Source organism: Notamacropus eugenii, chromosome 5 (genome assembly GCF_028372415.1).
Source record: "Notamacropus eugenii isolate mMacEug1 chromosome 5, mMacEug1.pri_v2, whole genome shotgun sequence".
NCBI classification, from domain to species: Eukaryota; Metazoa; Chordata; class Mammalia; order Diprotodontia; family Macropodidae; genus Notamacropus; species Notamacropus eugenii.
The window spans coordinates 3,506,692-3,530,929 of record NC_092876.1 but is presented as its reverse complement, the minus strand read 5'-3'; the positions used below and the strand labels follow the sequence as shown (position 1 = coordinate 3,530,929).

At 41.1% G+C, this 24,238-nt stretch overlaps 1 protein-coding gene across 1 annotated transcript in view; it reads right to left on the bottom strand.

Annotated features, from left to right (window-relative positions):
• Positions 1-2,452: 2,452 nt before the first annotated feature.
• Positions 2,453-24,238, bottom strand: part of LOC140508190 (uncharacterized) — a 33,901-nt gene continuing 12,115 nt past the window's right edge. Inside the window, 3 exon segments of the mRNA XM_072615970.1 lie at positions 2,453-9,247; positions 21,008-21,348; positions 21,351-23,567. Coding sequence (XP_072472071.1) covers positions 7,532-9,247; positions 21,008-21,348; positions 21,351-23,567 — 4,274 coding nt within the window. The 3' untranslated portion in view covers positions 2,453-7,531.

Below are 24,238 nucleotides of genomic sequence, written 5' to 3'. Positions count from 1 at the left end.
CTTTTGGATATGAATTCTATCACCCATAAGCAGGTCATATGGGGCAAAGACACAAGCCTCAATGTATGTGGTCACAATTTTTGATGCATTTAAAGTTAAATTAGAATGATGTTTGATACAACATTTGTAAGGGGCCCAGGGGGGTGCAAGTCCTGGGACCAAGGCTATAGCAGAGGCAAAGCCTGTTCCTGTGGGACTTGTGCTTACTCAAACCCTGGCAGAAGCTCTGTATGACCCTGGAACCTGATGTTCCTGCAGATACTGATGTTCTATACAGTAAAGTCACAAGTGGGCCTGGAAACCCAGGAACCAGCTTCAGGAACAAGATAAGCTTTGTTACTTACTGCAGGTGTAAGGACGTAGAATAGTCATGAGGTGATGAAGTAATGGTCATGAGATGGTGAAGTAATGGGATGAGCTCAGCCTGTATATGATTGGTGGGTACAGCTTTTATAAACCCTGACTTTCAGCTGAATAAACGGAGTTGCTGAGTTGCTTATCATCTTGTCTCCAGTCTCCTTTCTTCAGAGCTCACAGATCTCTCAACCCAGACTGACAGGCATTCAGAGACCTGTTGGTCAGGGGGACCCCAGGGGGCTCAGGCCCTGACCCTGAGCAAACATTAGTGGTCCAGATAGTACTGCCAATTTCCATTGAGAATTTTGGAGTGGACCATGGGGAATGTTGAATTGGGGGCCAGCTAGAGCATCATCAAGGAAAGACAATGATTGGTTAGAAAAGAATGGGTTGATTACCATATTGTACCCTTCTAGTTTCCTCCATGGTGATCAGGATAGGGCCCCAATTAGCTGCATTTAAACATTCATTGCATGTCATGTTAACTTTGGAAGGTCACAGGGTAACATACTTCCTCCAATGAGTCTCTTCATTTCCCCAATGAGCTTCCCAATAATAGGGCTCTCCTGCTGGACATGGGACTGATCCTGAGATATTATCCCATCTAAATCCCCAAGACCCAGGGAGCCCACTGCCAGTGCATGGGTATAACTTTCTGCATGAATTAATCAAAGTTGGTATCTCCATCTTACATAATACTAATGGGTAGCTGTATTTGTGGTAAAAGATAGGGGTGGGTTCACTGAATGTGAAGTATACCTGTAAGGGGTACCCTCATTTTCTACTTGTATCCCTTCAGGAAGTCTAGGATGAGGTATCCATTGGGTATCATTAACATTTGCCAGAGGGGGTTTATCTAGCCACATAAGGGGCCAAATGGTAGGGGGTCTCTAAAGCCCAGCCCAGCCAGTGTCTGCCTGAACCCCTACTGCTCCAGTGATGATGATACACACTGCAACAAGTAAGTTTGGGGCCGTTTTAGGAATCTCTGCTGCTTCAATTGACTGTTCTGCCATCTCGATCATCTTCTTGACTTGACCCCACATTATTGGTGCAGCCTCCTGGGTCTTCCTTGTTGATACTCTGACTCTCCAGGTTCCATTGTCTGCGAGAGAGAGGTCTCTCAATTGTCTGCTGATCTTGTCCCCATCCATGGTGAGGTTTGATGTTTCTTAGTGGAATCACCTGTAGAGATACAAGCATACCCTCTGCCCCATGTGAGTAATTCTGCAGGATCCTGCCAGGGTCCTCCTTCCAAGGGCTTCCACCACACCAAAGGGTGGGGTTGTGAATTATTATCATTGGCAAAATGTTTGTGCATAGGCATTATCCCTTGATCGTCCCAGGTGAAAAAATTGAAAGTTAAAAGTGCTCGTTTTCATAGTCTATTAGGATTAACTGAGGGTTTGCCATAGCAGCGTTCATATTCCCCGTTTTGTTTAAGCAATTGTGAGCTCAAACGCTGGTGAGCTCCTTCAATTTTAGCCTGGCCACAGGGATTATATGGAATTCCAGCTTTCTGAGTGACAGACCATAAAGAACAAAATTCTGCCAAGGGCCTCCTTGTGTAACTGGGACCATTTTCACTTTTAATCTTGGTAGGAATCCCAAGAGCAGCAAAAGCTTCAATGCAATGAGCTCGACCATTAAATGAAGATTCCCCTGGTTAAGCTGTTGCCCAGAGTGCATGAGAATATGTGTCAATAGAAACATGAATGAACTTATACTTGCCAAATGATGCCATATGGGTTATGTCCATTTGCATAGGTGGTTGGCTCGTAGTCCTCTGGGATTTACTCCAAGAGGGAAGGGAGATGATGCAAAGGTTGCGCATGAAGGACATTCTTTAACTAATTCTTGAGCTACTCTCCTGGGCAAGGAGAATTGTTGGTGGAGCATTTTTGTTGGTTGATGAAGGAGGAAGTGAGACAGCCCAGCTTCCTTGAGAGTAAGAGACACAAGGGCGTTAGCTTGTCTATTCCCTTGTCATAAGGGTCCTGGTAGGTTAGTGTGAGACTGTATATGAGTGATAAAGAAGGGAGACACAGGCCCACAGATTGCCTCTAGTGTGGACAAGAACAAGTGGAACAGTTCCTGATCAGAGACAGGTTTTATTTTTGCTGTTTCAAGACGTGAAACTAGTTGTACAACATATTGTGAATCAGATATATTACATGGGACAGGGAATTATGAGGGCATGTTTGACTGCTGCTACTTCTGCCTTTTGAGAAGTGTATGGGGTGTTTAACACTGTGTGCTGATTTCCACTAACTATGGCTGCTTTACCAGTATTGGAGGCATCTGTGAATATATTAATAGTATTGGAAATGGGATGAAGTGAGGTAAGTTTTGGGAAAATGAATAACATAGGGGAGTCAAATGAAGGATTTTAGTGTTTGATATATGATTATTTATGTGACCTAAGAAGTCTGGGAAAGTAACCTGCCAAGGGAGAAAATTTATCCAGAGGAAATGACACTGCTCTTTATCTAGGGGAACACATTTTTCAGGATGAGAACCAAACACCTGTAATATTCTTCTATGTCCTTCAAATACTACTTTAGAAATCCTTTCTATATATGTTACTAAGGATTTTTGTTGTTGATTGGATAGGTGAACCCACTGTGTAGGTTGATATATTGCCCCAATGAATGTGTAGGGAGTGGGAGGAATAACTAGGCTCATTTCTCCTGTGGGATCAACTCTGAGACCTTGGGCCTTTTGAATTTCTTTTTCTGCTAAGCTAAGCTCTTGGACAACTTCAGGGGTAAGAGCACAAGGAGAAGTTAGAGATGAATCTCCTTTCAATATACCAAAAGGTATTTCAACTGCCCAGTCGTGATTTTTAAGGTAGGCATGAGCCACTTGATGTTGCCTAAGAATTTCTGAAAATCATTAAGTGCCCTCAAGTTACCTCTTCTTAGCTCTACCTTTGGAGGTTGAATGCAAGTGGCTTCTAGGATGGCCCCCAAATATTTATAGGGCTCTTCTTTCTGAATCCTTTCTGGGGCTCTCAGGAGGCCATATTTGCACAGTGACTTTTCTAAATTGAGCCAAATATGGCTGAGGTCCTTATCATGGGGAGTAGAGACTAAAATATCATCCATGTATTGAATAATATAGGTTGAGGGATAGAGCTTCCTAACAGATTCGATGGCCCTTTGAACATATCTTTGACACAAGGTGGGGCTGTTTTTCATCCCTTGTGGTAGAAGCCACCATTGATATCTCTTCATGGGGGCTTTAAGATTAATGCATGGGACAGAGAATGCCAACCTTGGTTTATCTTGATCAACCAGGGGGATGGTAAAGAAACAATCTTTAAAACCAATGACTAATAAGGGCCAATTCTGTGGAAGTGCAATGGGGGTAGAGAGCCCAGGTTGAAGTCCTCCCATGGACTGCATTGACTTGGTTACTTCTCTTAGATCATGAAGTAATTTCCACTTGTCTGATTTCTTAGGGATAGTAAATATAGGAGTGTTCCCGGGATATTTGATTCCTCAATATGGCCTCCATCTAGTTGTTCCTGGATTAAGTGATGTATATGAGTAAGCTTCTCCCTAGCTAGGGGTCACTGCTCCACCCATATGGCTTCCTTAGTTATCCATTGTATGGGATTTGCTGTGGGTGGGGGAGTACCTTGCAGGGCCCCTAAGAAAAATCCAACAATTTCCTTTTCTTCCCTCATTGCTACAGCTAACATTTCTAAAACCAAATGGAATAATAGTGGTGATAAGGGACATCCTTGATTCACCCCTGATCTTATTGGAAATCCATCTAGCTTATCTCCATTGCTCATAATGCTTGCTGAAGGTTTTAGGTAGATGTTGCTTATTATTTAATGGAAAGTTCCATTTATTCCTATCCTTTCCAGTGTTTTTAATAGGAATGGGTGTTGTATTTTGTCAAAAGTTTTTTCTGCATCTCTTCAGATAATCATGTGTTTCCTGTTAGCTTTGTTGTTGATATGAACAACAATACTAATAGTTTACCTAATATGGAACCAGGCCTGCATTCCTGGTATGAATCGTACCCAATCATAATGTATTATTCTTTTGATAAGTTGTTGCATTCTTTTTGCTAAAATCTTATTTTAAATTTTTGCATGTATATTCACTGGAGAAATTGGTCTATAATTTTCTTTTTCTGTTTTGGCTCTTCCTGGTTTAGATATCAAAACCATATTTGTATCATAAACAGAATTTGGGAGGACTCCTTCTTTCCCAAATTATCTAGATAGTATTGAAATTAATTGTCCTTTAAATGTTTGTTGGAATTCACTTGTAAATCCATCTGGCCCTGGAGATTTTTTCCTAAGGAATTCCTCGATGGCTTGTTCAATTTCTTTTTCTTTCAATTTTTAGTGGCAGGAGATTGCTGAATAGGTAGAGCAGGAAGGGCAGGGCTGAGAGAGTGTAGCAGAGCATGAGTGAGAGAGGGAGTAATTTTGCTAAGGGGAGCTTGTTTGTGGGAAGGCCTGAAAGAGGAAAGGCTTGGGGATGGCTGTACTCCCTTTATTGGTAATGTGTACAAACTTTGCTTTTACCATGGTGGAATTGGCTTTCTGGTATCTGAATAAATAACTTTGTTTTGTTTTTGAGAGAGTTTACATTTTGTGAATTTCCCTTGGAAATATGTGTGCATATCCATAGTGGGTACTGTGGGTATCGCATTGGCACTACAAGTTCCCAGATAATGAGGATTGAAATCATGCTCCTATGCTCTTCATTCCAAGATGTGATATCAACTTTACTCAAGGAAGGGGTCCCATTGTGAATCAAAGCTGGAGTCTGTTAAGACTGACTTGGTTCAAATATGTAGTAACTGTCATACGTATGACTCTAGGGGGAATTTCATAATGTCAATAATCAGTGGCCAGACAAATTCTCATAAAGCTTGGATATAATAAACCAACTTGCAAGCTCGTCCTCCCCAAAGAGTACTTTGATTCTCAGTGGTTCTGAGGTCTTAATCACTCAGTCAATCACTTCATTACTTTAGAACTGAACAGCCTCTTGTTTAAGCATCTTCTTCCCTAGGGTTGATAAGATTTGGTGACCTTGCCCAAAGAGAATGTCCCAAAGCATTTGGTTAGTCCCCAAAGAACTTCCTACAGAAGGAGAATTTACAAGTCTTTCCTACTTTTCCCAAACAGTAAATTTATTATTATCCTTTTAAAAGCCAAATATATTCAATTTAGTATTTAACAGTTTTTAAGCATTATAACCCTGTTCTCTAAAAGTCTAATTTGCCTTTTCACAGCATCCAGTTCAAAACAGAAGATGCCTTCCCTCATTTTATCACCAGGAAGATTTCTCCAAAGCACACACACATATGAGCTCCAGGTGAAGGCCATCCCACAAAGATTGCTTTTATAAGACTTCCTTCCAGTGAGAATACTGTGGGGTCTAATGACTTCCATCTTCCAAGAAAAGGCAGATCCTCATGGAGCACATTCATAAGCCTTCTCTTCAACATGAATCCTTGAGGAAAAGATGATTTCTGTCTACAGACCTTCCCAACTGAGTCCAGATGTTTATTCACCAGGTAAAATTCCTGATGTCTAATAAGCTCTCCAGTCCATCTGATGCCTTTGCACATTCAGTACAGGAATGCTTTCAATCTCATGTGAATTTTCTGAGGAGAAATAAGGGATGATGTTAGTGTGAATGCTCTTACAAATGGATTATCTTAATAAGGCATGTCCTTGAGAATTCACTGTCTGATGTGAGAGAAATGATGATTTCTCTCATATAATAGTCCCTTATTGATTTGGGACTAAGGATTCCCCCCCCCCTTTCTATTTCCTCATTCAGAAAGCAGCCACCATAGGTACCTCAGCCAGGCTTTGAAGGCAAGGCTGATGATGAGAAGAAATCTTGGGCAAGACCTGCCCAACTGGGAAAGCTGAGATGTGACCAAAAGGGAAAGAGGCTTTAGTCTAGGTGAATTCTGGTCCATTGCATTTTAGTCACATAAGTCTGAAGGGAAGTGGATTCACCCTTTTGGCTGCATTGTTCCAGGCAGGGGTGATCTGGATGGAGGTAAGTCTCCGTAATGGCAAGTAAAATAGGACCTTTGGCTGTTTGGGTTTTTTTTTTAAATAATCAAGAAGTATAATGCAGGTATTTGAATATGACCAAGGAGGATCTTTACCACCCATCTTCTGGCCTGGGAAAATTTGTAAGAAGGTCCATTCCTTTTGTTAAGCAGACACTGATTCTCAAGGGATGTGATGCCCTATGGCTCTAAAAAGTGTGATAAATACATTGAGGGTGAAGTTTTACTTTGGGGCTTAGTTTTTGTAAGAGTGTTTGTTTGGCCAGATGATGACTCTGGGAAGCTGCTAAGGAGCCTTCAGTTTTGAGAACACAGATGTCATGCTTGCCTTGCTGGTAACTATGGTCAGACAGCTTTGTCTCTCTGTTGAACTATGGTCAGGCAGAGGAAGTCATTTCCGTTGATTACTTTGTGGCTGATTGGAAGTATTTGCTTGGCCAGATGAGGACAATGGGAAGGTACTAAGCAGCCCCACCAGCTTCAAGAACCCAGATGTCTGCTTCCCTCTCTGGTAACAATGGCCAGATAGTTGGGGTTCAACTGTCTTGTTGAATTCAGGTAGAGGAAGCCATATCTGATGACTTTTAATTTCTCTGTATTTTCTTTGAAGTTCAGGATGCTGACTCCCCTGCACTAGGTGAATGATACTTGGTTAAAGGAATGATACACATGTCTGACTAAAGTGATTGTTAACCCCTCAAAAGTTGTCTTTCCTTTTATGAATGCAGATCCACCAATCTGTGATAACAGGCCTCCCTGTGTATTTTGGGCTGCTTACTGATACAGTCTCTTGGTCCAAGATGTAGTGATGAGTCATGGCCCTCAGCACCTCAGCAGAATAAGCTCACCTCTCATTATAAGACTTGGTCTTTCATGAAGTTTCAACCAATCACAGTTGATTTATGCCTCCTGGCAACACCCTGACATCTAAGGGCATATAAGTGTTGAGAGGCCTCCATGAATGATCTTTGGTTTATAGGAGTGACCTAAATCACCACTGTTTTATTAAATACCCACTAGCCATAAGTAATGAAATGTTTACCTAGAAATTATTTTTCTTGGACTTCTCTTTCATCAGATTTGTTTAGTAAGGTGAGAGTGTATAAAAAAACTATATTACACTAGTTTTCTCCCCAGTGTGGACTCTCTGATGTAGAACGAGTTTGGATTTCAGACTGAAAGCCTTATTGCACTGATTACATACATAAGGTTTCTCCCCCGTGTGGATTTTCTGATGTAAAGTAAGATCATAGCTTCTTCTGAAAGCCTTTCCACACTGATCACATTCATAAGGTTTCTCTCCAGTATGGATTATTTGGTGTTTAACAAGATAGAAATTTAGTGTGAAAGCCTTTCCACATTGATTACATTCATAAGGTTTTTCTCCAGTGTGTATTCTCTGATGTAAAGTAAGGTCATAGCTTCTTCTAAAAGCCTTTCCACATTGATTACATGCATAAGGTTTCTCTCCAGTATGGATTATTTGGTGTTTAACAAGACTGCAGTTTAGTGTGAAAGTCTTTCCGCATTGACTACATTCATAAGGTTTCTCTCCAGTGTGAATTCTCTGATGTAAAGTAAGATTATAGCTTCTTCTAAAAGCCTTTCCACATTGATCACATTCATATGGTTTCTCTCCAGTGTGGATTCTCTGATGTTGAGCAAAATCAGACCTACTTCTAAAAGTCTTTCCACATTGGTTACATTCATAAGGTTTCTCTCCAGTGTGGATTCTCTGATGTTGAGCAAGTTTAGACTTCAGTCTGAAAGCTTTTCCACACTGATTACATTCATAAGGTTTCTCTCCAGTGTGAATTCTCTGATGTACAGCAAGTTTAGACTTCAGTCAGAAACACTTTCCACATTGAGTACATTCATAATGTTTCTCTCCAACGTGGATTCTCGGATGCTGACTAACACTGAAGTTAAATCTGAAAGCCTTTCCAAAATGATAACATTCATATGGCATCTCTCTTGTGTGGATTCTCTTATGTACAGCAAGACCACAGGTACTTCTAAAAGCCTTTCCACATTGATCACATTCATAAGGATTCACTGCAGTGTGGATTCTCTGACGTTGAGCAAGGTTGGAGCTCTGTGTGAAACCCTTTAAACATTTATCACAGTCATAAGATTTCTCTCCAATGTGGATGCTCTGATGTATAGCAAGACTGGGACTACAACTACAAGCCTTTCCACAGTGATTACATTCGTATCATTTCTGTCCAGTGTGGATTCTTTGATGTAAAGTAAGACTATAGCTTCTTCTAAAAGCCTTTCCACATTGATCACATTCATAAGGTGGCTCTCCTATGTGGATTCTCTGATGTATACCAAGTTTAGAGTTTCTTCTGAAAGCCTTTCCACATTGATCACATTCATAAGGTTTCTCTTCAGTGTGGATTATCTGATGCGTACCAAGTTGAGAGTTCGTTCTGAAAGCCTTTCCACATTGATCACATTCATAAGGTTTCTCTCCTATGTGGATTCTCTTATGTACAGCTAGAGCAGAGGTACTTCTAAAAGTCTTTCCACATTGATCACAATCATAAGGTTTCTCTCCTGTGTGGATTCTCTGATGGGCAACAAGATGGGAGGTCCATGTGAAAGCCTTTCCACATTGATCACATTCATAGGATTTCTTTCCTGTGTGGATTCTCTGATGTATACTAAGTTTAGAGTTCATTCTGAAAGCCTTTCCACATTGATTACATTCATAATGTTTCTCCCCAGTGTGAAGTCTCTGATGTAAAGCAAGACTGGAGCTGCATGAGAAAGCCTTTCCACATTGATCACATTCATAAGGTTTCTCTCCTGTGTGGATTCTGTGAAATGCAGCACAGATTTCTCTCCCAGTGAAGTCACAAGGACCATCCCTCTCCTTATGAATTTCTTTCAAAGAAATGCTTAATTTTGCAGTACCATCTTTTGTTTCAGGTCTAATCTCTCCTGCAAGAAACAAACATTGAATCATATATAAAGAAACACATGTGCCCACATAATTATAAGTATAATCCCTTCCCCCCTTGGGCATAAAGTAAACTAGAGTATCTACATCCTACTTTCTCAGGTCAAGAGCAGTCTTCAAAGTTCAATGGATAGAGTCCATCATTTGAAAATGCCATGAGCTCACATCTGCAGGACAATTTGATTTAAAAAAAGCTTCACACACCATCACACTGGGTCCTCACAAATATCCATGACACAGGCAGTGCCAGCATTATCTTTACATTTACAGCTCATACCACTAGTTTTGAATGGTTGAGTGACCTGCCCAACAACTCAGCAACTAAGACTAGAATTCCAACCCTGCCAGTGGGCATGCTCTCTCCATGGTAGTAGATGGCCTTTCTCTATTCCACTTGCTTCTGTTTTGTTTTCTTAAAAATATATTTCATTATTGCGAGGTAACTTATTCTCTCCCTCTATTTGGATCTTCTTATTGCATGAGACATCAAAGTTTTGGAATCAGGCCAATTAATAATCGTACAACGAGATCCTACAACAACCCTAAGTTCAAGGGAAAAAAAGCATCAATCCCAGGGGCAAACCTCACTGTTGCTTTATTTTCAGAAACCGATATAGCCACTGCCAACCTTGAGCAACCACCCCCGAGGTGTCAGCAGCCATCCACGCTAGGTCAGAGAGAACATTAAGATTCACCGAAGGCTTGGCAAATAGTTACCTTTTTTAAACAATAAAGTATGTTTAAAGTATGTATTTTCTTTTGGACATAATAGTACTGCACATGTAATATCCAACAGCATATTATAAAGATAACTTTGATGTGCAGTGAGAAACCATAAAATTCAGGTGACTCACTGATTGTACTTTTCACTTTATTGTGGTGCTCTGGAACAGAGCCCACAGTACATCTGAGCTGGGCCTGAAAGTTTTGTCATTTTTGGTTTGATTTTGAGGCTTTTCTCCCTAATTCTCCTCTTCTTAAACCATGTAGGAGCCTCACTCCTTGTACTCCCTTATATCCCATAGAACTCCATTTCTTTCCATTCTCAAATGCTCTTTTCCCTGGATCAGCTAAGAGCAATGCTCCCTATACGTTGCTTCCTCTCAAACCATCTCCATGTTTAGGTGCCAGACTGGGAGCTCCCTGACATCAGGTAATGACTTTTCCCTTCCAAAAGCTTGGAAAGGTGCCAGGAAAACTGGAGGTGCTCAATCCCTGCTGAGTAACTAATTGACTGGGCCCAGGGCTGACACCAGGTCTCAGATTCTACCTCAGGCCCTGTACTATGGTCTGTGTCTTAATTAGCAAATGGAAGTTCTGGTCTCAGCCCTGTTTCTGGCTCTTTACTGCACCTTATCTCCTATAGTGAGTGGCCTCTTCCTGGTTCTAATCCTGTTGTGACCTAACCAGACTCATAGTGAAGATCCCAAACACTTCCTTCTGGCTCCTGAAGCATCTCATACTATGGGACACCTGGGAGTTTCTCCCTTCCACTTCCTCAGACTAAAGGTGGCTGTCAATGATTCTGGCCAATGATTCTCCAAGGACATGCCAAAGATTGAACCTCAGAGATCAAGGGATGGACACAGGTTGATGATTTATGTAAAGCAGAGCCTTGGATTAATTCTAAGTAAAGCAGCAGCCTTTGCTACTACTTTGGTGCTACTGAATAGAGAGAGAGAGAAAATCATAAAAGCAGGCTGTCTGAGTCCGTTGAGTCTCAGTGTGGCCTTCCCTGTGGCAAGGCTATCCTTTGACATGTCTCTAACTGACTCTCTTGGAGCAGCTAGGTGGTTCAGTGCATAGAGTACTGGTCAGGAACACTGTAGGTCAGATCCTACCTCAGACACTTACTGGCTGTGTGACCTTGGGCAAGTCACTTAAGCTTGTCTGCCTCAATTTCCTTACCTGTAAAATGAGCCTGAAAAGCAAATGGCCAACAACTCTAGTATCTTTGCCAAGAAGACCCCAGACAGGACCATGAACAGTCAGAAACAACTGAAATGCCTGAACAACATAACTGACTCACTGGCCCATTAGTCCCAGCAGCTTTTCTAATTCTTTTCATTCTTCCCCAACCCTCCCTTCTGTCTCTCTCTCTCACTGTCCACTCTGAACTCACCCAAGAGAAACTTGCCTCATATTTCATGGAAAAGCTTGGGTACTTGGGCAAACTCCTTTCCCTGTGTAAATCAGCCCATTCCAGCATGTCATCTTCCTCAGTATACTGCCTCTCCACCATACCCATTATTTCCTTATTCTTCAGTCCTTCACTTTAGGGCCTTCCCTCTCTCAATGAGCTATAATTTGTCCTGTTCAAAACAGGTTTCTACAATGTGGTTGGAATATTGTCAGCACTCCCACATCCTCCTTTAGTGAAGGCCAGAGTTTCAGTTAAGAAGAGCCTGGACCTAATAGTCTCCTTTGTTATCTTAAGTAAAGTCAGAGTATGCTTTTTGGTGTCAGTGAAGCAAAAGGGTTGATTTAGTAACTTCCTTACCAGACCCTTCTCCTGGCATCTTAGCAATAAGGAAAATCATAGATGTCCCGAGTTGCAATTTCAACTTTGTTAGCTCTGTTAAGATACTCTTTCTTGTGCTCACAACTTCAAGGGCCTGTTTATGACAGGATGCCTGTCATCAGAGTGATGGGATTTTCTCCTTATCATATGTCATGGAGACATATGCTATAGAAAGGAAATTCACACAGCTTGGGATTATAAAACCCAACTGACACTACTTTGTGAATTGTCTTATTAAATTTACAATTTGTTCAACTAAGAGAGTTCCTTTCTCATGATAAAATGTATTTAAACCAGTCAGTTTCTATACTGAGTCAGTCAGATAACCTCTCATTCTGCAGTGTTATGAACGTTTTCTTTAAAAGGGAATTAATTAAAAAATAACGCATGCCTTTAACCTGAAGTCTTTTCTTGAACCAAGTTTTCAGGCTGACAGCAGTCAAAGTAGTAGTTTGGGGAAAATTTATATATCCATACTTCATTGTAGCCTTCAGGGAGGAAGGACAGTAAGGAGAAAAAACAATAAAGGAAAGAGTGCACAGCAGAGAACAAAAGAAAACTTACAAGGAAAGAAAGAAAAGCTGAACAGGTAAAAGACAAGGCAGAGGATTTACTCTGTAGGTCTTCCTGAAAAGGAAATGTATTGCTCTATACTTTGAATCCTCTTTCAAGTTCTGCTATGCACATTGCAATGCCTTTTTTTTTAACTTCCTTGTTTTGTATTTGATTTTTTAAAAATTCAAATAAAAATTCTCTAAACTAATAAGAGAAATGTGAACCAAAACAACTCTGAGGTGAAAGGAAAACTCCTAGGACTTTGAATAGTTCCCCAGACTCAGCTCTTTCCCTCTGTCCTCTCTAATAAGGGAAGGACTAGGCCTTTCACAAATGCTAATGAACAGCGACAGAAGGTACCCTTTTCTTTGGCCTCATCTAAACAGCTCTGCTAAGGGCTTTTGAGAATCGGAAGGTGATCCAGAAGTTACCTTAACCTGCTTTCTTAAGTTTCTCTATTTACCAGAAACATTGGACCAGAGTATGAGGCCAGGTCCCTGTCTCCCCCCGCACCCACCCCTGCCCCAATTCATAATATTTTCTGCCAAAATGGGGACTTAGCCAATTAGGCAATTCAGCTCATCCTCTCTGTCTCCTGCTGTTTCTACTCTCCAAAACAAGCTAAATTTCAATGGCTGTAAGCTGCCTATTGGGGTTTACTTGGTGAATTTCTTGTATCTTTCTTTTCTTCTTTTCTTTTCTGTCTCTGTGGTTTTCTGCCTCTCTCTCTTCTCACCTCACTTTCCTTTCTACCAAACCTTAAACCCATTTCACTCTGGAGCTCATGGATGGACAATAGGTCCCTGGCCAAGTACCACTGCATGGCTATTTTGGGGGCCTTCCTGGCTCAGAGTGAATGTAAATAGAAAATATTACTCTTTTGGCCAACAACCCTCAGGGTCTTACCTCCCAGGTTGATTTTCTTTCTTTCTTTCCTTTTAATTAAAGGGGCCATTTCTTGACACATTTCTTTTTTTATTCAAGTTTTCAACATTCATTTCCACAAAATTTTGAGTTCCAAATTTTCTCCCCTCACCCACTCCAAAATGCCAAGCATTCTAATTACCCCTATCACCAGTCTGCCCTCCCTTCTAACATCCCTCCCTTCCCTTATCCCCATCTTCTCTTTTGTCCTGTAGGGAAAGATAACTTTCTATACCCCATTACCTGTATTTCTCATTTCCTAGTTGTATGCAAGAACAATACTCAACAGCTGTTCCTAAAACGTTGAGTTCCAACTTCTCTTCCTCTCTCCCTCCTGAACCATCCCCACTGGGAAGGCAAGCTATTCAATATAGGCCATATCTGTGTAGTTTTGCAAATGACTTCCATAATAGTCGTGTTGTGCAAGACTAACTATATTTCCCTCCCTCTTATCCTGCCCCCTATTTCTTCTACTCTCTCTTTTGACCCTGTCCCTCCCCAAGAGTGTTGACTTCTAATTGCTCCCTCCTCCCATTGCGCTCCCTTCCATCATCCCCCCCCCCACTCTGCTTATCCCCTTCTCCTCCACTCTCCTGTATCGTAAGATAGATCTTCATACCAAAATGAGTGTGCATTTTATTCCTTCCTTGAGCCAAATGTGATGAGAGTGAGCTTCACGTTTTTCCTTGCCCCTCCCCCCTTCTCCCCCTCACTGAAAAGACTTTTACTTGCCTCTTTTATGAGAGATAATTTGCTCCATTCTATTTCTCCCTTTACCCTCTCAATATATTCCTCCCACCCCTTAATTTCATTTTTTTCAAGATATGATCCCATCCTATTCACCTCACCCTGTGCTCTCTGTCTCTCTCTGCATGTGTGTGTAATCCCACCACCTACCCAGATACTGAAAAAAGTTTCAAGAGTTACAAATATTGTCTTTCCATGTAGGAATGTAAACAGTTCAACTTTAGTAAGTCCCTTAGGATTTCTCTTTCCTGTTTACCTTTTCATGCTACTCTTATTTTTGTGTTTGAAAGTCAAATTTTCTTTTCAGTTTTGGTTTTCATCAAGAATGCTTGAAAGTCCTCTATTTCATTGAAAGACCATTTTTTTCCCCTGAAGTATTATACTCAGTTTATACTGGGTAGGTAATTCTTGGTTTTAGTCCTAGTTCCTTTGACTTCTGGAATATCATATTACAAGCCCTTTGATCCCTTAATGTAGAAGCTGTTAGATCTTGTGTTATCCTGATTGTATTTCCACAATATTTGAAATGTTTCTTTCCAGCTGCTTGCAATCTTTTCTCCTTGACCTGAGAACTCTGGAATTTGGCCACAATGTTCCTAGGACTTTCTTTTTTTGGATCTCTTTTAGGAGGTGATTGGAGAATTCTTTCAATATTTATTTTGCCCTCTGGTTCTAGAATATCAGGGCAGTTTTCCTTGATAATTTCATGAAAGATGATGTCTAGGCTATTTTTTTTTTTTTTTGATCATGGCTTTCAGGTAGTCCCATAATTTTTAAATTGTCTCTCCTGGATCTATTTTCCAGGTCAGTTGTTTTTCCAATGAGATATTTCACACTATCTTGCATTTTTTTCATTCTTTTGGTTTTGTTTTGTGATTTCTTGGTTTCTCATAAAGTCATTAGCCTCCATCTGTTCCATTCTAATTTTGAAAGAACTATTTTCTTCAGTGTGCTTTTGAGCCTCCTTTTCCATTTGGCTAATTCTGCTTTTTAAAGCATTCTTCTTCTCATTGGCTTGTGGAACCTCTTTTGCCAATTGAGTTAGCCTATTTTTCAAGCTGTTATTTTCTTCAGCATTTTTTTGGGTCTCCTTTAGCAAGGTGTTGACCCACTTTTCATGATTTTCTTGCATCTCTCTCATTTCTCTTCCCCATTTTTCCTCCACCAGTATTTTCAAAATACTTTTTGAGTTCTTCCATGGCCTGAGACCATTGAATATTTATTTTGCATGTTTGGGATACAAAGACTTTTATGTCTTTCCCTGATGGTAAGCATTGTTCTTCCTCATCAGAAAGGATGGGAGAAGATATCTGTTCTCCAAGAAAGTAACCTTCTGTAGTCTTATTTTTTTCCCTTTTGGGGCATTTTCCCAACCAGTTACTTGACTTTTGGATCCTTTGTCAAGAGTAAGGTGTACTCTGGGGATCTGTAACATCTCAGTTCCTCCAAGGTGGTACAATCAAGTGCGTACACTGGTCTGGGACCAGGGAGAGATTTTTGTGCCCAGAATCTTTGCAGAGTTTCCCCTTCATAACCATCTCATCTCAGCGCCACCAAGCCAACACTAGAGGCTGAGATTCAGATAAGCTGCACGGGCAGGGCCGCCATTCAGTGTGAGATAAAGATCAGCTGCTGCATGGGCCTCTACAGAGGACTGAGGTAAGAACCAGCTGCTCAATGCCCCCAGGGCTTTTATGACCCAACAATGGATGCGGGGTGCTTTGGGAACTGCTGCTGCCTGCCCTATATGGCCTCTGTGGCTGCTGCCTGAGGCTGGAGCTACGGGAAGGCCCTTCTCCCTTCTTGGCCAATTGAAAAAACCCTGTCACTGACCTTTGGTACCTGTGGGTTGAGGGATCTGCAAATCGCTGCTATTGCCACTGGAGATTCCACCCCCGAGGCCTGCTCCCATCCTCCTCTCAGAGCCTTGAGGTAGGGCCAAGGCTGGACTGGGCTCTGCTCTGCTCCAAGTCCTCCTGTCAGGTCACCCTGGGCTGGAAATCTCCTCCACTCTGTTGTTCTGTGGCTTCTGCTGCTCCAGAATTTGTTGAGTCTTTCTTTACAGGTATTTTATGGGCTGTGGGGGGAGAGCTAGCGTATGTGTGTCTTTCTACTCTGCCATCTTGGCTCCACCCCCCTCTTGACACATTTCTTAAAGAGACTTATTCACTGAATGGGCCTTACCTCACTCAAAATGAGAACTTCAAAAGACCTTAGCCTGAAAGGGCCAAGGTCTCCATTGCATCCTGGGCTGTCTCCAGTTGTCCTGATGGATATCAGGCCACTGGACCCAGATGACTCTGGAGGAGAAAGTAAGATTGATGTTTTTTTATGTGGGATAACTGGGAAATGCAATTAACTGAGGGCATCTTAAGTTTTTTTTTCATGTTTTACATACATGATATTTTTTGTTATCATAGCATTTCTAAATTCTCTTAAATTGTGAAATTGGAGAGACCATTGTAATAGAAATGTTATTAGACAAAGCAACTTGTCTTTTAATCTGGAGGCTTTTAAATTATGGATTGGGCTTTTAAACCAATATGAGGAGATATTTGAAAACTGAAATATTGAATGTGATATATTTTGTCAGAGACAATAACGTTTACTATAATATTGAATTTTTACTTGAAATTCTTGGGTATGATGAAAGTGTAGGTGGTGATTTAAACATATTAATTAATTCAACCTAGCAGATACTTGCAGCAAAAGTGAAACCTCAGAATATGGGTAATTTTAATTTATAAGTAAAGGATAAATGAAATATGACTATTGTACTGTCTACTCATCTCTCTCTTCCACAGAAAACCATGTCACCTTTGAGAATATCCTTAAGGTTTCTCTACACTAGGTATACTCTCACATAAGGTAAGAGATAATTTGTGGTTGCCTAACACTGAATCCACATACAGTTTCACCTCAGATTGATTATGATGAACCATCTGGAAGCTCTGAGTGCCTTTCTTCATCCATCACAGTGATAAGATTTCTATCTAGTATGAATTCTCTGATGTGGAATAAGCGGTGACTGGTGTTTGAAAGCTTTATGACATCACTTATAGTCCTAAAGTTTCTTTCCAGGGTAGAATCTCTCATTTTAACAAACTTAGAGCAGTAATTAAAATATCTGCTATTATATTCATGACATTTGTGAAATTCCTCCTGTGGACTCTCTGATTCAGTTGAGCAAGAGTGGAGCTCCACATGAAAACTTTTCCACAGTGATTCCACGCATAAGGTTTCTCTCCCCCTCAGCTGATGCTGGTCAGGTCTGTGGATGGAGTGCACTCGCCTCAGATGAAGGTCATGGGGAACACCTGAATAACATGTAGGACATGAATGTAAAGGAATGCTACTGTGCTGTAAGCAATGATAAGCAGCACATAAAAGAGCAAGAAAATGCTTTTACAAAGGAATGGAAGAAGGGAGGTGAGAGGGAATGAGTGAACCTTACTGTCATCAGATTTGACTGAAAGAGGGAAAAACATACACACTCAATGGAATATGAAAATCTATCTTACCCTATAGGAAAGTAGAGGGGAAGGGGATAAGAGGGGGGTGGTAGAAGGGAGGACTGATTGGGGGAGCAGGTAATAAGCAAACACTTCTCAGGAGGGACAGGGTCAAAAGAGAGCATAAAATAAATGGGGGCAAGATAGGATGGAGGGAAATATGGTTAGCCTTACACAACATGACTGTTATAAAAGGGTTTTGCATAACTACAAATGTATAACCAATGTTGCTTGCCCTCTCAATGGAGGGCAGGGAGGAATGCAGGAAGGGAGAGGATTTGGGACTCAGTTTTAAAAAATAAATATTCAAAACTTCTTTTACCTGCCACTGAGACATAAGATACACAGGCAATTAGTTTTAGAAATCTATCTTACCCGATAGGAAAATGGAAGGGGAAGAGAATAAGAGAAGGTGGAGGGGGAGATGGAAGGGAAAGCTGATTGGGGGAAGGGGCAATCAGAAGGCATGCCATCATGAGGTGAAGGGAGGGGAGATATGAAGAGAAAATATGGACCTCAAAATCTTCTGGAAGTGGATGTTTGTTGGGGTCCCCTAGACCATTTACGGGAACGCCTAACCCCGGCCCAAGGCTTTTGTCTGGCAAGAGGCCTTGATCTCATGAGTAATGAGATGGGGCAGGAGACAAAGGTGGTGAAGACTCCGTTTATTTCAGCTAATTCACATGCATATATAGTCTTAATTACGTAAAACATTCCTAAGCCTTACATTGAACCTATCACCTATCACCTTTCACATTGAACCTATCACCTATCACCTATCACCGTTCCTTATATGGGTGTCTTCTCCACTGGAAATCCAGAGCCAGACAAAGAACTACCATGTTGCAAACAAAGACGAGACCCTTCCTCCCGAATCCATCCAGTTCCACCCCTACTGACAATCCCCTAGGTTATCTAGGCAGGCTCTCAGTGTGGCGTCCTGAAATGGACAGGGGTCGGCTCTAACTCGTCTCGTTACAGATGTTGAAATCTAAAAATAAATAAATTGACATGTGAAAATATTTAAAAAAAAAATTAAAGAATTTTTTGGTGACATCAGGTTTAAGAAAAAAAAGAAAAAAAAAGAGCAGCCAGATTTCAGAAAAACCTGGAAAGACATACATGAACTGATGCTGAGTTAAGTGAGCAGAACCAGGAGCACATTGTACACCATAACACTAACATTGTAAGTGATCAACCTCATTTGAACTCAGCTCTTCTGAGGACTGCAATGTTCTAAGACAATTCCAAAAGTTCATGATGTAAAATGGGATCCACATGCAGAGAAAGATCTCTGAATACAGATAGAAACGTACAATTTTCACATTTTCCTTCTTGTAGTTTCTCATTGTTTTTATTTCTTTTTCACAAAATGTTTAATGTGGAAATATATTTAATATGAATGCACATATATAACCTATATCAGAGAGTTTGCCATGTTGGGGATGGGGGGGGAGAAAAAATTTGGAACTCAAAATCTTATACAAGTGAATGTTGAAAACTATCTTTACATAATTGGGGAAAAATGCTCTTAAGTCGGGAAAAAAGAAATGTGATGATATTGAAATAACACTGAATTGATTGTGAAAAAAAATCAAAACCAAAACCGGAGGTTCAAGACTAAAGCCTTCCCACAGTGATTACTTCACAAGGCTCTTCTCAAATGCGATGTTTGCACTCTTGGTGATGCCTTCCCATCTTCCTTCCTTTTCAGGTTTTATTGATGCATTTTCTCTTTACACCAGAGACAAGACAAACCATCTCTCCCTCCAGACTGAATCATCTCTTACAATAAAGAAAAATAACTGAGACAGGCAATCTAAGCACATGGGCACATTGGTAGTAGAGATAACCTTCTACCTGGGAGTGAGGCCCTGGGCCTCTTGGTGAAGAGGGAGACAGTTTTCCTTCCCTGATCTCAGAGACAGCCTCTGTGCTGGACAGTGACTCAGAGGGCCACTTGTTCAGTCTTCCCATTTGCACTGTTGCAGTCACTGGGTTTGTACCATATACACTGGGTATGGCTCATGAGGTTCTACTCATTTCTGTCTCTGCATCAGGTGATAAGAGATGAAGGGGAACCCACTAGAGGAGAAAAAACAGAACAACTGAATAAAGCAACCAGACGTTGATAAACTCAAGAATAGGCAGGGAAAGAGGCCCCTTTTTAACAAGCATAGAGAGAAACCAGGTTTAGACTCCCAGGTTCCACGTACGCAGAACTCAAAAGAGACAATGGACCTGAGTAGAAAAGTCACCAATGAAATTATCCATGAAGGAAGATGGAGGAGGAGGAGAGTCATGAGTTTAGCAGTCCCACAATTCCTGCAAACAGATGGAGAATATCAAGGCCCAGCCTGAATCCTGAGGGGGAAATCCATGAAACCACAGCAAAGGCTTGTTCCAGACTGAGTCAGTGTAGAGGGACAGAGAGAGATGTCCGTGGACTCACAGGGAGGGGATCTGGCCACGAAGGGCATTCCTGAGCATTCCAGAGAGGGGAGAGGTTGTCCAGAAGGCCAAGAAGGGGGCCCAGAGCCAGCACAAACTTGTGCAGCCTACAGGAAAAGGTGGTACCTGGCAGCCCTATGACTTAGTGCCCAGTTCTGGGTTAGACACCCAGGGCAGACTGAAAGGACTTGCCCCTAGATATGACAGTTCCAGGGTGAGGGCAAGTGCTGGGCCCTAGACTGGGAATTAAGCAAAGAAAACATTCAACAGCTATGTGGTTCTCATCCCAGGAGCACAGTGGAGTTTCAGAACCAGCTCCTGGCCCAGGATGAAGCCTGTGGAAAAATAACCAGGGAAAGAATCTCATACAAAAAAGGACCCTCTAGTTCTGTCAGTCTGGACCAATTTCCCAGCTGCCTTATACTGACTGGGCCATCAATATCCTACTGAAACCCAACATGAGGGAGATCCAAAGATGTACTGCTCAAACCCAAACACAGGGCAGGAATTTTCAGATCAATGATGGGGAAGAGAAGAGGGAATCAGACTATTGAGGGAGTACTGGAAGACTGCAGGTCACAGGCATGAGCTTTGTCAGGGATCCTGGAGAAACCCCAAACTTGGGACCCCAAGAAAGCAGCACCAAGAACATTCTGGACATTCCCTCCAGAATGTGGACACACCCTGGCCCTACTCTCAAGTCCACGGTCAGAAAGAAGCCTGGAAGAAAAGGTAGACAAGAAATAAAACCACCACAAATGTTCCTTGGGTGAAAGGGACCCTCAGGGCCCAAACCCAGAAGAAAAGGAGAACTTCAAAATGTTTTCAAATTTACTTACACACGAAAATGTTATCAGAATTCTTTTTTTCCTTTTATTTTTTAGGGTAAGTTTTCTCTCCAGTGTGGATTCTCTGATGTTCACCAAGTTTTGAGTTTCTTCTGAAAGTCTTTCCACATTGATCACATTCATAAGTTTTCTCTCCAGTGTGGATTCTCTGATGTTCACCAAGTTTAGAGTTCGTTCTGAAAGCCTTTCCACATTAATCACATTCATAAGGTTTCTCTCCTGTGTGAATTCTCTTATGTACAGATAGCTTAGAGCTCTGTCTGAAAGCCTTTCCACAGTGATCACATTCATAACGTTTCTCTCCTGTGTGGATTTTCTTATGTACAGATAGATCAGACTTTATTCTAAAAGCCTTTCCACATTGATCACATTCATAAGGTTTTTCTCCAGTGTGGATTCTCTATGGGCAACAAGGTAGTAGGTCCATGTAAAAGCCTTTCCACATTGATCACATTCATAAAGTTTCTCTCCAGTGTGGATTCTCTGATGTTCACCAAGTTTTGAGTTTATTCTGAAAGCCTTTCCACATTGATCACATTCATAAGGATTCTCCCCTATGTGAATTCTCTTATGTACAGATAGATTAGAGCTCCTTCTGAAAGACTTTCCACACTGATCACATTCATACAGTTTCTCTCCAGTGTGGATTCTCTGATGTTCACCAAGTTTTGAGTTTATTCTGAAAGCCTTTCCACATTGATCACATTCATAAGGTTTCTCCCCTATGTGAATTCTCTTATGTACAGATAGATTAGAGCTCCTTCTGAAAGACTTTCCACACTGATCACATTCATAAGGTTTCTCTCCTGTGTGAATTCTCTGATGTACAGATAGATTAAAGCTCTGGCTGAAAGCCTTTCCACACTGATCACATTCATAAGGTTTCTCTCCTGTGTGGATTTTCTTATGTACAGATAGATCAGACCTTATTCTAAAAGCCTTTCCACATGTATCACATTGATAAAGTTTCTCTCTTGTGTGGATTCTTTGATGTATACCAAGTTGAGATTTCATTCTGAAAGCCTTTCCACACTGATCACATTGATAAGGTTTCTCTCCTATGTGGATTTTCTTATGTACAGATAGATCAGACCTTATTCTAAAAGCCTTTCCACATGTATCACATTGATAAGGTTTCTCTCCTGTGTGGATTTTCTTATGTACAGATAAATGAGACCTTACTCTAAAAGCCTTTCCACATTGATCACACTCATAAGGTTTCTCTCCAGTGTGGATTCTCTGATGGGCAACAAGGTAGTAGGTCCATGTAAAAGCCTTTCCACATTGATCACATTCATAAAGTTTCTCTCCAGTGTGGATTCTCTGATGTTCACCAAGTTTTGAGTTTGTTCTGAAAGCCTTTCCACATTGATCACATTCATAAGGTTTCTCCCCTATGTGAATTCTCTTATGTACAGATAGAACAGAGCTTATTCTAAAAGCCTTTCCACACTGATCACATTCATAAGGTTTCTCTCCAGTGTGGATTCTCTGATGTTCACCAAGTTTTGAGTTTGTTCTGAAAGTCTTTCCACATTGATCACATTCATAAGGTTTCTCTCCTATGTGAATTCTCTTATGTACAGATAGAACAGACCTTATTCTAAAAGCCTTTCCACACTGATCACATTCATAAGGTTTCTCTCCAGTATGGATTCTCTGATGTTCACCAAGTTTTGAGTTTGTTCTGAAAGTCTTTCCACATTGATCACATTCATAAGGTTTCTCCCCTATGTGAATTCTCTTATGTACAGATAGAACAGACCTTATTCTAAAAGCCTTTCCACACTGATCACATTCATAAGGTTTCTCTCCAGTGTGGATTCTCTGATGTACACCAAGTTTTGAGTTTGTTCTGAAAGCCTTTCCACATTGACCACATTCATAAGGTTTCTCCCCTATGTGAATTCTCTTATGTACAGATAGAACAGACCTTATTCTAAAAGGCTTTCCACACTGATCACATTCATAAGGTTTCTCTCCAGTGTGGATTCTCTGATGTACACCAAGTTTTGAGTTTGTTCTGAAAGCCTTTCCACATTGATCACATTGATAAGGTTTCTCTCCTGTGTGGATTCTTTGATGTATACCAAGTTGAGATTTCATTCTGAAAGCCTTTCCACATTGATCACATTCGTAAGGTTTCTCTCCTATGTGGATTCTCTTATGTGCAGATAGATCATAATTTCTTCTACAAGCCTTTCCACATTGATCACATTGATAAGGTTTCTCTCCAGTGTGGATTTTCTGATGTATACCAAGATTGGACCTGTGTTGACAAACCTTTCCATGCAGATTACATTCATCAGTTTTCCTGTCACTGTGAATATTATGATGGATAATGAAGGATGAGTGTTCATTACACACTTTCCCACATTCACAACACTCTTGTCGTTTCTCTCTATTGTGAATTTTTTGATAGCAAATCAGGGATGACTGTTGACTCAAGTCCTTTGCACACTGATGACAATCATAAGGTTTCTCTCCTGTGTGGATTCTGTGAAATGCAGCACAGATTTGTCTCCTAGTGGAGTCACAAGGACCATCCCTCTCCTTATGAATTTCTTTCAAAGAAATGCTTAATTTTGCAGTATCATCTTTCGTTTCAGGTCTACTCTCTCCTGCAAGAAACAAACAATAAAACATATAGAAAGAGACACAAGTACACACATAATTATAATTATAATCCATTCCTCTCTTGGGAATAAAGTAAACTAGGTTATCTACATGCTACTTTCCCAGGCCAAGAGAAAAGTCTTCAAAGTTCCATGGATAGAATCCATCATTTGAAAATGCCATGAGCTCACATCTGCAGGACAATCTGATCTAAAAAAACCTTCACACACCAACACACTGGGTCCTCAGAAGCACTCATGACACAGGCAGACCCAGCATTATCATTATATTCATTACTCACACCATGAGATGAGAATGGCTGAGTGACCTGCCCAGCAATTCAGCAACTGAGACTAGAACTGCAATCCTCCATTGGGCATGCTCTGTCCACGGTAGTAGATGGCCGTTCTCTATTCCACTTTCTTTTCTTTTGTTCTCTTTAAAATATATTTTATTGGGGGGAGGAGCCAAGATGGTGGAGTAGAAGGATGCACCTCTAGAAGCTCCCCTCCCAAAATGACTCTAAACAAATTCTCGAGCAGCAGAAGCCACAAAATGACAGAGTCAAAGAGATTTCCAGGCCAAGGCAGCCTGGAAGGCTGACTGGAAAGGTCTATCGCACCAGGCGCAGAGCGGAGTGCAGCTTAGCCTTGGCCATGCTGAGCCAGGGCCAGGA